Here is a 15,177-nt window from a genome sequence, read left to right as displayed (position 1 = left end):
GATATCGTCTGTACACATCATGGACAGAGACCTAGCAGAGCACAGCTGCGGGATGTCGCCCAGCAGATGATTGATAAATATCCTCTCTCCTTCCAAGAGACAGAGCCCTTTGGAAATAAGCCGTTTGCGTCAGACGGTTGTTCAGTTCTCTTTCAACAGCTAGAAAACAGAGTTGAAAATATGAAGAGAGATCCAACCTCCGGGATGAGGCCAGCCGAGGGTGACACTCCAAGAAGGAAAAGGTCCAGATACTCTGATCGTTACGGATGTGTGGAGTGGCAGCCTGCTGTTGAGGGACCCGAGTGTAGAGCAGCCCTGCAGTCTAAACAAGAGGAATTGAAAAGTGCCTTCAGAACCCATGATCGCCACCAGGTAAGGCTGCAACCATCCATTATTTAATTGGTGATTATTGTGTAACTATGGATTACCTTTTGGTTAATGGAGTAATTGAGAAGTCATTTATAAAGTTCACAATGGGGAAACATGAGCTTATAGATCGGAGATATATGTGTTTGTGTGTTTATAAAACAATCTATTGGATTTCTTCTATTTTTAGGAGTCATCTGTTAGAAAATTGATGACTGAAACGTATCCCATCCAGCGTGAAGCCATAAACGATGGAACATGTGTCCTGGTAAGGGTCTGTGTATGATGATGAATATCGTATCGTGATATTCACAGATATCGTATATGTTTGCAATACCTTAATTTATACTTCTGTAGAATGATGGCTTTGTTGAACAATAACCTTAAAAAACACATGAAATAATATCATGTATCGTGATAATGCTAGAAAAAATATCGTGATATTGTATTTTTCCATATCGCCCACCCCTATGTCAAGGTCATGAAGGAAGAGTGGCCATTCTTATTTGAAGCTCCTCACCTGTTTGAACACGCATCTCAACTCCTTGGCTTTCCGGTACTCAACAAGCTGGCAGAGGAACTTTCCGGCAAAGAATCGGGCATCAACAACTTCCTCGACTCCAAAGGTAAATTACCCCCCACCCCACCCCTGTTTCCCCAATATACATTTATTGCTACTAGTGTTGAATATGTATTTTCTATTGTATGTCATCCTATTCACTAATATCTTTGCTTATGTGGTAGTCTCACGTTGCCAAACTGTAGCCTCTTGCAATTTCCAAATGCTTCCCTCATACAGTCTGGAGCCACGGAAGTTCTATCATGATTAAAATATAAAGCGGAAGTGGAGCCTCCTCCCCACTTCCGTTTCGTCTTTACAGTTTACACTTTTGAGCACCACAGATATAGAAACATGTATTCTGTATAATTGGTATGAACTGTTAATAAAGTATTCAATCAATCATAGGGTTGAAGCTGGGTGATGGTCCAGTGGAGCTGATCAAAGGCATTGCTAGATACTTAAAGGAAAACCCTGATCGCCTCTTCTTCCAAAATGAGGTAAGTGTTATGGATTGTAAACCCCAGGAAATTATCTCAACATAATTATCTATATCCAGTGGTGGTAGAAATACTCAACCACAGTACTTGAGTCAACGTATCATAGTTGATCCACTTTGCACTGCTGGTACTCTAAGTCTAACCCATTTAGACTGAGAACAAATTTTGGGGTTGTCAAACTTGTCACATGTACATACTGCAACATAATTATATTGTAATGTGTGAATCATAGAAAATATTGAGAATCCCTGTAATATTTCTATGCTTAGTCGTTACCTCTGATTCAGACACTGTTTGTGTACATTGGAAACGTAAAATCATCAAATGCATGTGTGTATCTTCATCTTATTTTTCTCCTCAGGACTCCAACGATGTTGATCTCCCATGTACCCCATGCATCCTACTCAGAGGTTAGTAGTTATCCCAGCAAGCTTGGTATATATGCTCTATTTGTTTTTAGTTTTCCTGCTAAGACAATTTGTTGTGATGAAAAGGTATATGCAGATTAGGGGCAACATCTTTAAATTATGTACAATTGTATGTACAAGTCTGAGAAACAAAATGTTGAATAGCGTTTCAAAGTATTTTTTGCTTGTTCTTACCAAAAACTACTAATTACCAGAAATCACAGCAATTATTCTATTTTTCTTTTGTGCGTGGGTGTGTGATTTCTTAAATTAATTTCGTTTTTTGTGATAATCTGTTTAAGGTGACCAGCAATTCAATATGGCTGTGGATCAGGTCATTGTAAATGACCACATCACCTCCCCTGTTGCGGCCCTCGCCTATGCTTTCTCCCTGTTCTATGTCTGCAACATCGAGTACCCGAAGGAGATGGCGTTGACGCTGGAGTTTGTGCAAAGGTAAGCAACACATGGTTTTGTAATGTTTATAGCTGGGCTATTTGAATTCTTGTCTGTCATAATGCGTCACAACACAATGTGAGCTTGTAGATCTGCTATTTTGGCTCTGCAAGGCTTACTTGTGCAGAGTTCCAGTTGATTACAAACATAACCTGCCAAAAACATTCTAAGTCCATGTTCAACAGGTCAAGATATTTATCTACATGATGAAAATGCTAAATGGTGCTTTTATATACAGACCTGCACACAGGCACTACGCCAGTGCGCATGCGTCGTCAAAATTAATTCTGCGCTGTCAATCAAGCGCCGGGAAGCGCTTCTGCGTACCGCCTGCTGGGGCCGCCTAGAATGATTATTATGGCCAGAATACTAGTACAATCTGTAGCGAGAGCATTTCCCACCGACTGCCACTCAAAGTACGTCTTGCACAAGTGCACTGGCCATTTTTACAAGTTGTAAAAGGGGATGCTTTGGATGCTTTGCACTCTTCCCATTCGCCGCTGTGCTTATGTTTTTTTTCCGGGTGCTGGAGCAAGTTGCTCGTTTGCGATGCCGTCTCACACAGCCTAGGCACCGGCCACTGACTTTTTACGGGTACAGGTTTTAGTTCCGACAGTGGGAAGAGTGCAAAGCATTGCGGACTGGCACTGCTGCTGCAGCCTGCACAACATGAAGCGTATCAACATGACAACACTGTGTCCCGACATACTGTCCCTTATTATCGTAAAGTCTGGGAAGTGTACACTGTTTGTTTTTGCACCGAGGAGCCATGTGTGTCTAACTGTCTGAGTCTGACTGTACGTTGCCTCGGTAAAAACAAAAGGGAAGCCTGATGTATGCTTCGCCGTGTATGTTAAACAAATAGCTGATCTGCAAGCTCACAACGTGTCTCCTCCGCAAGACCGCAACACGTTGTGAGCTAGTAGATCGGCTATTTAAATATATATATATATATAATATATTTTTTTTTAAGTACCTAAATATTGCTTTGATGCTCATATTATCCTTAGGAAGTATTAAGTTGTTTTTATTAGAATATGCATTTAGGGCTGGACCACACATGGACCTAGCTGCAATTTGCAACTCTAGATTCTTTTTAATAATGGTATGAATCTAGAGTTGCAATACCCTCCATTGACTCCCCAGTCCCCACCTATCCAATAAATATAGTTTTTCTATAAGTTATTATATTCATGCATCCCTCTATTATCCATCCGGCGAGACGGGTCGCCGCATTTTGGAGAGCCAAGTAACTTCTCCAGGTGCTCCTCTGAGTACTAGACCAAAAAAGTTGTGTGCAGCCCTGTTTATATAGAGCTTTTATCCAACTCGCTTTACATTACATCCACACACACATTCATACACCATTACATTCACCCATGATGGCCGAGGAAACCATGCAAGGCACCATCCTGCTCATTGAGAGCAATTAGGGGTTCATCAGAGTCTTACTCAAGGACACTTTGACACTAACTCTGGGGGAGCCCACAGGATCGAACTGGGAACCTCGCCGTTCCCATCCAGCTGCTCTACTGGCCACTCTACCCCTGAGCCAATATCCCAAATTAAACAAATAAAGTTGCCCTTCATTACCAGTACAATTTTTACATCATTCAAGCTAAGGGCTGCAAATCCCAACCAAAGATCTATCCTATGTTGCCACCTCGTGGTCACTATTTGACATGCATACTTGTCAAAGCCCAAATTGGTCATAGTCCAGTACAATGTCTATTTCTTCCAGTTCCTTGCATATTGCTCTGCCCTTAGCCTAAGAGAGGTCAAGTTTTCCATATTGTATCTCATTGTCTACTTGGCACATTTTGTGCCAAGGACCACCATCAACTAACTAAAGTATCTCAACTGTGTCTGTTACTCTTTACTTCAGTTTCATCTATTTTATGTGTAGCTAAGATTTCTTCTGTTTCCTTAGAGTTTTCTTCGGAATCAATCCAGACAGAGGGTCCAAGGCAGAACAGCAGGGGAAAAAACGGCACATTCCGGCAAGACTGTCAAAGTTTGTGTCTCAACTGAAGGATTTCCAATGGAGCATTTGAGGTTTTTGGACTGTACACACACACACACACCTCACCTACTGTCTGACAAAGGACAGTTAGTCTGATGGAGCAATGTTTTGTGATTCAAGACTGTCAAAGTTTGTGACTCAATGAAGGACTTCGTATGGAACATGTGAGGTTTTTGGACTGCGTGTACCCACACGCACAACCACACACACACACACACACACACACACACTACCTCTTGTATGTCAGACTGCCAGTCTGTAACAATGTTTTTCTCAAGGTGAGAATGCAACAGCATTGCTGTTTATTAAGTTTTGAAATGGAAATGTGTATGGCACTAAGGGGGCATAGGGGTGAAGTACCTGCCCCCCCAAACAGAACTTAACTATTATCTATCTCAGAATGTTAGTCTGATGTTTGAGTATTCTAAAGGTGAGAAATGCCTATTTTGTTGCACTAAGCTGTTTAGTTGATTGCTGTATTGATATGTTTTATTGTGTTTTGAAATCATTGGAGGGTGATATTTGTCACTGCATGTTCTCCTGCATCGCCCATCAGTTGGGAATGAGTGGGGAGGTGTAGGACACTTTCTACATCGTCCTGGAGGGGACTCCTCATTCCCCACTGAACGGGTGAGTCAGTAGTTTGAAAGCTGTGACAAAGGACATGTATTTTATTGTGTTTTGAAAAATTTGGGGAGGGTGATATTTGTCACTGCATCTTCTCCTACAGGCTGGGGCAACGCCCGTCTGTGGGGAATGATGAGTGGGAGGTGTAGGACACTTTCTACATCCTCCTGGAGTGGACTCCTCATTCCCCACTGACGGGTGAGTCAGTAGTTTGAAGGCAGTGGCAAACGATCCCTGTACAAGTTTTAAGAGAAATGTGTTACATTTCAGAAAGCTCTTAAAATTTTTTATGGCACTTAGGTGGCGCAGGGGTTAAGTACCTGTCCAAATGTAGTTCAAATCCCCCATGTTCAGGGGAGGGAAGTTGGGTGGGGAGGGTGATATTTGTCACTGCATCTTCTCCTACAGGCTGGGGCAACGCCCGTCGGTGGGGAATGAGGAGTGGGAGGTGTAGGACACTTTCTACATCCTCCTGGAGGGGACTCCTCATTCCCCACTGACGGGTGAGTCAGTAGTTTGAAGGCAGTGGCAAACGATCCCTGTACAAGTTTTAAGAGAAATGTGTTACAGTTGAATGTATATTTTTATTCTATGGAAATGTCTATAAAAGTTGTGTTCTATTGTTTCTATGATGGAAATGTAATGCAACTATATAGTACTAACACATTACCCGCCCAGGACCTCACGCCAAAGGGTATTTTATAGTGTTTATGATCGTGATGCCAACAGTCACAAGTGTAGGCTTTTCAAAACGTAAAACTGCGTATATCTTTTCTACGTCCGAGCATAGACATGGTAACGCCCTGCCTGCCGGATAGTCTGCTGCGTGAGGTTACTCCGTGGTGGGAAATAAATAATACGATATATAATACAAGAGAATGGCAGCTTGGCACGCGTGACAGTAACTTTTATTTTTGCAGAAGAGGCAAACTAATATTGTTTATGCCGTTGGCCTGTTTATTTGTATACATCTGTAAACTCTAAACATTATTGTACTGTAAAAAGGTCTCTTTTCCCTTGATCTTTTTTAGTATTAGAACACAGCCAAATCAAATGATAGTACATAGGCCTACGTGTTCAATTATTCAATCAAAGTAAACGGCACAAACTATTAGTTTGCTTCTTCTACAAAAATTAAAGTTACAAGTTACTGTCGCGTGTTGCCATTCTCTTTTACTTGTATTATTTCCCACCACGGAGTACCCTTGCATCTGAGGACATTCAAGACAGGCGTTACCATGTCTATGCTCGGACGTAGAATAGATATACGCCGTAAAACAGGGGAAATCCTTTCCTGTATGAGGTGAATTCATTAATCCTGGCGGTTAATGTGTTGTCTGGGTGCTTTGTGCATGTTTAAAAAAAGAAAGATGAATGTTTAATTGCACTTTAATGTTAAAGAAAAAATGTTTAATTGCACTGTTCACACTGAAGAAAAGAAATACAAATAAACATGTTATATTTGTATATTTGTGGTTTAATCAGATTGATGTCCGTAAATTGTACAAAGAATATCCTATGTAAATGTACATCATTTTCTATTTTCGGATTAACGTAAGTGTCCGTAAAAGGACAGAATTGTCCGTTAAAAAGACCAGACTAAGTTCCATAACAGTACAGATTTGTCCGTAAAAAGACCAGACTAAGTTCCATAACAGTACAGAATTGTCTGTAAAAAGACCAGACTAAGTTCCATAACAGTACAGATTTGTCCGTAAAAAGACCAGACTAAGTTCCATAACAGTACAGAATTGTCTGTAAAAAGACCAGACTAAGTTCCATAACAGTACAGATTTGTCCGTAAAAAGACCAGACTAAGTTCCATAACAGTACAGAATTGTCTGTAAAAAGACCAGACTAAGTTCCATAACAGTACAGATTTGTCCGTAAAAAGACCAGACTAAGTTCCATAAAAGTACAGAATTGTCTGTAAAAAGACCAGACTAAGTTCCATAACAGTACAGATTTGTCCGTAAAAAGACCAGACTAAGTTCCATAACAGTACAGAATTGTCTGTAAAAAGACCAGACTAAGTTCCATAACAGTACAGATTTGTCCGTAAAAAGACCAGACTAAGTTCCATAAAAGTACAGAATTGTCTGTAAAAAGACCAGACTAAGTTCCATAACAGTACAGATTTGTCCGTAAAAAGACCAGACTAAGTTCCATAACAGTACAGAATTGTCCGTAAAAAGACCAGACTAAGTTCCATAACAGTACAGACTTGTCCGTAAAAAGACCAGACTAAGTATTGTAAAAGTACAGAATTTTCCTCAAATGTCCGTAAAAGGAACTGACTAAATACTGTAAAAATACAGAATCTTCCGTTTTAGGATGACGGAAGTGTCCGTGAAAGGAACAGACTTAGTCCTGTGAAAGTACGAAATGATCCGTTATAGGGTTGACGGAAGTGTCCGTAGACTAACGGTACAATGCATTGGCAGCAAATTACCGGAACATTTCGCCGTTTTTTAACGGATAAATTTTTTACAGTGCAGTCTATCTCCAATGTGCCCCCCACGGTCTGCAGGAGCACACGGTCCACCATCGTCTGGCTCTTGACATTCCTCATTCTTTTTCTTTCCCTTTTCTGCCTCCTCACTGTGTTAGGTGAACTCACTTTCTGACACCACTTGTAAGGTTGACCGGTTCATCGGCTGGACTTCCCACAGTGAGAAGGCCAACAGCACAACACTTGGTCAACAGCCTGACACACAGCAACAGGAGTTCAGCCTGAGTTATACTTGTTTGTACGCCACTGTACGCCACTGTACGCCACAACGAAAATAGCAGATGCACAACGTGTCCCATCGTGATATAAAATCACGCTTTAAGTTTCTACACACTTGTGCACAGATCGAGCAATGAACTTAATTGTGCCGTGAGGTTTTAACTCTGATGTCAAGCAAAATCATATGTATTTCTTAGAAGGCCAATATGATGAGCTTCCAGCCAATCAGAAGTGGAATGATTATGTTAACCGTTGTTTTACATACATGTCATACAGTTTACAGTACATGCTCCACTTCACAAATTACATCAGGCAAGGGTGCATTAGTAATTTCACTCCTAGGGCGTAAAGCAGTCTCTTAGTGCATTCTTGCCATTCTGTTCAACGTTCAGTGCATTCCCGTTTGGAAATTCATAGCACTGAGCTCTGGGAATGCTTGGAGCACACATTAGATACTCTAGCTGAAGAGACACTTTTCCTAGCACTTTGGCTGAACTAAGACAAGGCAGATATGGCAAAAAAGACAGGATATGAAACAATGTGAGTTTGTATCATTGTTCCGCTTTGCCTTGATCATTTATTTAAATAAAACTTTGTCAACGCTGACTTGGAAGTAAAAAGCGATGTTTGATAATATCATGCCATGTTTTCGCCCCTGTCCCTGTCTTTCAGTCTGTGAACCCCTGTCCCTGTCTTTCTGTCTGTGAACCCCTGTCCCTGTCTTTCTGTCTATGAACCCCTGTCACTGTCTTTCTGTCTGTGAACCCCTGTCCCTGTCTTTCTGTCTGTGAACCCCTGTCCCTGTCTTTCTGTCTGTGAACCCCTGTCCCTGTCTTTCTGTCTGTGAACCCCTGTCCCTGTCTTTCTGTCTGTGAACCCCTGTCCCTGTCTTTCTGTCTGTGAACCCCTATCCCTGCCTTTCTGTCTGTGAACCCCTGTCCCTGTCTTTCTGTCTGTGAACCCCTGTCCCTGTCTTTCTGTCTGTGAACCCCTGTCCCTGTCTTTCTGTCTGTGAACCCCTGTCCCTGTCTTTCTGTCTGTGAACCCCTGTCCCTGTCTTTCTGTCTGTGAACCCCTGTCCCTGTCTTTCTGTCTGTGAACCCCTATCCCTGCCTTTCTGTCTGTGAACCCTTGTCCCTGTCTTTCTGTCTGTGAACCCCTGTCCCTGTCTTTCTGTCTGTGAACCCCTGTCCCTGTCTTTCTGTCTGTGAACCCCTATCCCTGCCTTTCTGTCTGTGAACCCCTGTCCCTGTCTTTCTGTCTGTGAACCCCTGTCCCTGTCTTTCTGTCTGTGAACCGGTGGACCACTGCCATAAAACTTTGAATGCACACACCCAGCAGGCTGAGGAAGCATCTTCATTCCAAATTTCTCCCCTGGATTCATGATTAGATATAATCCCCCCCCCCCCCCCCCCCTACTATCTGCACTTTTCTAGATTTTGCACTAATGTACCCGGTAATTTGTTGACCTGGGTTCATGACTATTTTCTGTGTGTGTATGTGTGTGTGTGTGTGTGTGTGTGTGTGTGTGTGCGCGTGTGTGTGTGTGTGTGCATGTGTGTGTGCGTGCGTGCATGTGTGTGTTTACATGCGTGCGTGTGTGTGTGTTTGCATGTGTGCGTGTGTTCATGTGTGCGTGTGTGTGTGTGTGTGTGTGTGTGTGTGTGACAACCACAGCCAGAACAATGACACACGCACACTGTCAGTGAGGCAGAGCTCAACACAGCCTGCCCATGACCACTGAGGCCACACCCATCCATATGTTCCCCCACACACACGCACACACAATCCCAGCCACAACCACCCCACAATGCCAACCTGCACCTTCACACCAACTGAATTACAACCTTCACCGTAAGTTTACAATTCCTTAAAGTCATACTGTGTAACTTATCAATTACACAAAAGTAAGTTTTGATTTCTTTCACTGGTATATTTTTCACAACAACCATAAATGTGATTGTTGTCTCTAAAGACATTTTTTGTAGCAAGTATCGGCCCCCGACACTTTCTGTGAACATTGTTGTTGATTTCCAAAAAGACTGATATTGAGGTATTTAGTCCGAAATATTGTGATATTCAATTTAGTCCCTATAGCCCAGCCCAGAGATGTCGTTAATGTTCTCTTAAGGGTCAGGAACTGAAAAAGGCTGAGTATAACTCAGTGTAACTCAGATGTTGAATCCTTTGCTTCAACATCTGGACTGATTATTTATTTATATTATTTATAGGTTGATACACTCGTATTGAGTTGTACTTGAAAAGTACTGTAATTATGCAAACTGTTAATAAATCAATCAATCAAACATTTACACATTGCATCCAGTAATAAAGGCTAGCGTCTGGAGTTAAGGTCCCTGCACACTGGCTGCGTTTTTCGGATTTTTAGTGGCGTTTTTCCGTCGGTTTTCCGAAAAACGTGCCCAGTGTGCAACCACCTTTAATGCTCTTTACTTTGTGTTCTTCCCCTAAAAGCTGATGCATTGACAAATACCACAGGCCAGAGCTGGTGGCCTGCATTTAAGAAATTGTGATCGTGACAGAAAAACTTTAAGGCCTCTGGTGATTCAGTTGTTACTTCCTGGAACACAATTTATCTCCAAGCATTATTTGTCAAAACATTCTGCTTACTGGCTGGAATCGTATTTGTTGTCAGGCAATATTAGATTATTGAACATTCTATCAGGAAGCTTGGAGGACTATTGAATCCCACAGTGATTTCTGTGGCATAACTCTTTGTAGTATTGGACGGCTCTGACAGAGGCTTTTAGGAGGCAGAGAACCCATTAGACCAGTGTTTCCAAAACACTGGGTCGGGACCCATTATTTGGGTCACGGCCCCATTTTTATGGGTTGTGAGTAAACATCCATTTTGTCCGTTTCCTAAAAAAACAATAATTGGTATTATTTCGAGAGATTAAAAAACAAAAAAAATCTAAAATATATAGAAAACAGCAAAGCTCACAAGGCAGGTCCGGGGACCCCCTGGGACCCCAAATGGACCCCCACGGGTCTGTAACTCTCTGAGTTGACCAATCACTGTGGATTGTACAGTGTAGATTGGGGTTTATTTTGGTCTGGGAGTTACAGACCCATAAGGGTCTTGGACCCCTTGTGGCTCCCGGACCAGAGGTTGAGAACCAGAGGCTTTTAGGAGGTATAGAGTTCCATTAGACCTGGGTCGCTGCATAGTAGTCAGCTATTAAAAATGCAGCAGCACAATTATTACTTGATCTGGACCGCAACTCCTGTCTCCTTTAGTTTCTCTGTCTTTCTTCACCTTTTTCCAGTGAGAAGCCAAATTTCTTACTGCAATCGATTCTCTTTTTTGATATTTCGTCGATGTCGGGTGGAAACCTTGTAGCCAAAACTGTGACTTTTCAGAATATGAAAAAAAAGCTATGTTCCAATGGAGCCAAGGTACTTCTCATTTAGTCACAATCTCTTGCTAATACTTTTCATTTGTTCAATATTTTTAAAAGAAAAGACACATACAGTAGTAGACTAGAAGAAATAGCCGATCTACAAGCTCACAACTAGTCACGCTATACTTTTGTGCGTCACTAGTGCCGAAGTAGGGCATTAAAACAAAAAAAGTTCCAATAATGGAGAGTTTCTGCCTAACAGAAATGATTTGCTCTCTTTGATATCGCTTCAGCTCCCTCTCTGCAAGCTTTCTTCCTCTTGCTGTGTTTAACAGTGCTCTAAAATTCCCCCCTCCCTCTCAACCTCCTCCGTCCATTTTCTATTGCAGAATTGCCGAGGCTAAGCCACTTTCACCCCCTCCCCACGCCCACTGACCTGAACAAGCTTTCTCACCCCCACCTCCCTCCTATTCACTATAGAGAGGCATCGGTCAGGACCGCTACCGTACGGGGGACGAGAATAGAAGGGCCCATGGAGAATAATAAATGGACATACGTGTATATGGGTGGTTAGGAGAGTCCCTTTTAAGCAGTATTACCACCCAGGCCCAGCAAACCGAACAGATGGTAGGGAGAGAGCGACATGGCCCGGAACAGTGGGTAGGGGCAGGTAGAGAGGATGGGGTTTGGGGGGGTAGATGATATAGATAGAGAGACAGAGAGTGAGTAGCAGAGAGACAGAGGGATAGAGCCACGTATAGAACGACATGTGATCATTCTCTATTATTTATAGTGTGGCTTTGATTTCCAAACGGTGTGCAGTGAGCAGAGGTTGTTGTGTCCTTACAGATTCAACTATGTAAGTAAGGGCAATGTAAATAATCAATCATGAAGAATACCTGACTTTCAGAACAATATAACAATTCCTTATACGAAAAATACACGCATAAATATCTTTTATAGATACACTAAGGAATGAACCTCTTCAACTGATGCAGGTGGATGTAGCAGGAGAGAGCTTGAAAAGAAACAGATGTAACCACGCACGCACGCACGCACGCACACACGCACACACGCACACACACACACACACACACACACATACACAGAGAGAGACGCAGAGTTCAGTCTCCCTGGCCTGTATGTGTGTGGATTAATCTGTATAATTTATGACTGTTGTTTCTGCCATAGTTCAGTACTTTATGTCTGACAAGATGAATAACAGGCTTCTAAGAGGAAAAGGAAGGGCAATAAGGAAGGATGGAAAGATGGCAGGAATGAGGAGAGCAAGCAGAGGAAGAGAAGTAAGGTTCAGTGGTGTGTGTGTGTGTGTGTGTGTGTGTGTGTGTGTGTGTGTGTGTGCGTGCGTGCGTGCGTGCGTGCGTGCGTGCGCGCGCTAGATAGTGATGTTTATCCATCTTCGCCAAACTAACGATTGACCGCATTTATGTCCCACATTAGAGGGACTAATTGAATGTGAAAACCTCATTTTTAAAAGGAACGGATATTCTATTTAGATGTCCAGGCGTGTCCACATGTGTCATTGCTTTGATATCAGCTGAATGCTGTTTCTCATTACCCTAATTACAGCTACTCGCGTGCCACTGCACGCATTAGCCCACTGAACTGCAGCAAGCTAATGACCGCTTGGTTGATGATGTAAATGTATGGTAGCTGTTTCTGCCAAATTCTGGACAATTGTCTCCTCTGTTTGTTAGCGATTATCATCAACAATTCCAATCCTCACTCAATCATCATGAGACGCGAAAAGGAAAAATGGAAAACTTGATTGCTTTGACATTCATAAGAACACGCATGCATGCCCGCATGCATTTGAAGGCAGTCCTTCAATCAGTTTCAGGAACAGAGGTACGGAGAATAATGGTTGATTCGTATCGGCAGTCATGGATAAAATGGTAGCCAAATACATTTTCAATGTCTGAATGCAGATAAGGAATAGGCTATTGTTTGTTTTATCTTCTCTTAAGTAATGAATCCGCTTGCACTTACAGAGCATGTTTTTTCCAGTCCATTTGTAGCAGTTTAAACATGTTTTCAGAATATTTAAAAGGCCTAAGAGAAAAACGATGGAAAAACATCCAAGGAGTTGCCTTAAGAAGTGATGAAAGGGGAAGGCATCCTCCATGTTAGCACAACATGCTATACTAAATGCTGTAATTAAATCATTAAAGACTTCAAATATATCTCTACCATCACTATGAATCACTAATCTTGCAATAACAGCCAATACTATAATGCTACAGCATACAGTAAATCAACCAAAGTTGTAAGGAGATTAAATCAAAGATTTCATGAACTTGATTTGGTGTTAACCATGAAACCCTATACTTAAAGGACCACTTCACCACTTTTCAACCTATGTTCATATACTGTAATAGGTCCTCACTAATAATCATGATAAAATCATGCAAAAACAAATGTTCTACTCAGTCTGTGACATCATCGTTAGGCAGAATTGTTTACAAAAATGTTTAGATTTTTATTATCGTGAACGATGGCTTCCATTTTCGCATTGCAACTTTTAAGGACTAGAAAGCCTGCAGTTTCTATTAGTTTGGATTCCCCATCGATGATGTCACTGGTGGACGGGTTTCTGAACTGCCCACAGCCCTCCTATGAGACACAGACTGAGTGGAAAAGAATTGTGCCATTTTATCATGATTATTAGTGAGGACCTATTATATGAAGATAGGTTGAAAAGTGGTGAAGTGGTCCTTTAATACTCCGATCGACTGTACAAGCAGATCTGCTATTATAGTATATATAGAGAGAGAGATATGCAAATGTTGCAAGATGTTCACCCCAGGTGAATCGGGTTTAAGTGGTTTAGGTGGTGCTAAAATACAGATGTTTTGATGAGAGGCGTGATTATGATTACGATAAGAAAGCAGCTCACTGTAGCTGAAGGGGGAAATCCTTCTCTAGACCTATAGAACAGATAACGTAGATGGTACAACCAGCACCAGTTCCACTACGAGCAGGCAATGACAGAAAATTACTTTGTTGAAAGTCAAATAGTGAAAATTACCGTCATAAGATAACGTGATGGGTTGTGAGGCTGTAGCCATTTTAAATTTTTCACTGAATGTTTGCCAAGGATAGAGATAAGTGGTTAACACTTTTACTGCCCAGGACGGAAATCGTCCGTCTTTTAAGCCCATCTGTTGACTGCCCAGGATGGAGATGTTCCGTCTCTTAAGCTTTATATTTGTTTGATATCGGCGAGCGATACACTACAGTCTAGGAGCGTCTATTGTGCAAGTCTCTAAACCATTTCCGGTTGGTCCATTATCAAAAGTGTTCCCCCTCCATTATAGCGAATGGGAACCAAAATCTTCTAACGCTGATATCTCTGAATCTAAGTCACTGATTTTGATTCTAATCAAAATCAGTGTTTTTGACGGACCATCACGGTCCCGTCGCTAGTCGCGGTAAAATAAGTCATGCCTCGGGTGGTTGTCGATCCTCCCGGGGGTGTTTCAGTTAGATGCTATGCTATCTGCACAACAAAATGGAGTCACTGTGTCACCTTGAAAAGGGCTCTGATGCATCAAATAGCTGGGCAAGGTCTTTGTACTGGTAACTTCCAACTGACGCTGGGCAGTCTAAGTGTTCAGCAAACATGTAGGCTATAGTATACACGTTACATGAAAAATTGGCATCAGCAGATACTCAAATCAAATGATCATAATCGGATCGCGAAAAAAAATCGGGTACATCCCTAATGTATACTACTAGAATTTCGCCGCCCTTCGGGCGGCTCATCCTAGTTCCGTTGCAGCGCAATGGGAAGAAGGAAATTGCGAGATTTGACAGACTCCACTTCATGTTTCAGCTGTTTTTAAACCCAGTATTGTGCCCTTCACATGTAGTAACGGATGGGTATTATTATTATTTGTTGTATTTTATTTTCACATCAAAGCAAATTAAATTAAATTAAAATAAGCACACATGAAACTGCTTTTTACTGTTTTTGTTTACTTACAATAAGTTACTGTTTTTGGAAACCAAACGATGTTGAGAATGGAGCAGAACATACTGTAGTATATTTTTGTGGGGACCTTGACTGCATTATAGTAGGCCTACAATCTGTTGGATTGCAGTGACCCCACATTGTTTCTT

At 41.9% G+C, this 15,177-nt stretch overlaps 2 protein-coding genes across 2 annotated transcripts in view; one reads left to right on the top strand and one right to left on the bottom strand.

Moving 5' to 3' along the window:
- LOC306925009 (RNA-binding motif, single-stranded-interacting protein 3-like) overlaps positions 1-15,177 on the bottom strand; it is a 171,651-nt gene that overhangs the window by 150,795 nt on the left and 5,679 nt on the right. The gene's annotated exons all lie outside the window — the stretch shown is intronic.
- Positions 561-4,342, top strand: LOC306924364 (uncharacterized protein; the record flags this gene model as incomplete). The annotated part of the gene is made up of 6 exons (XM_079502858.1): positions 561-634; positions 845-992; positions 1,334-1,425; positions 1,787-1,835; positions 2,135-2,288; positions 4,219-4,342. Exons 1-6 carry the CDS (start codon positions 578-580, stop codon positions 4,340-4,342), a joined length of 624 nt encoding a protein of 207 aa, XP_079358984.1. The 5' UTR covers positions 561-577.

Source organism: Electrona antarctica (genome assembly GCF_951216825.1).
Source record: "Electrona antarctica genome assembly, chromosome: 6".
NCBI lineage: Eukaryota > Metazoa > Chordata > Actinopteri > Myctophiformes > Myctophidae > Electrona > Electrona antarctica.
This window is presented reverse-complemented; position numbering and strand designations above follow the sequence as displayed.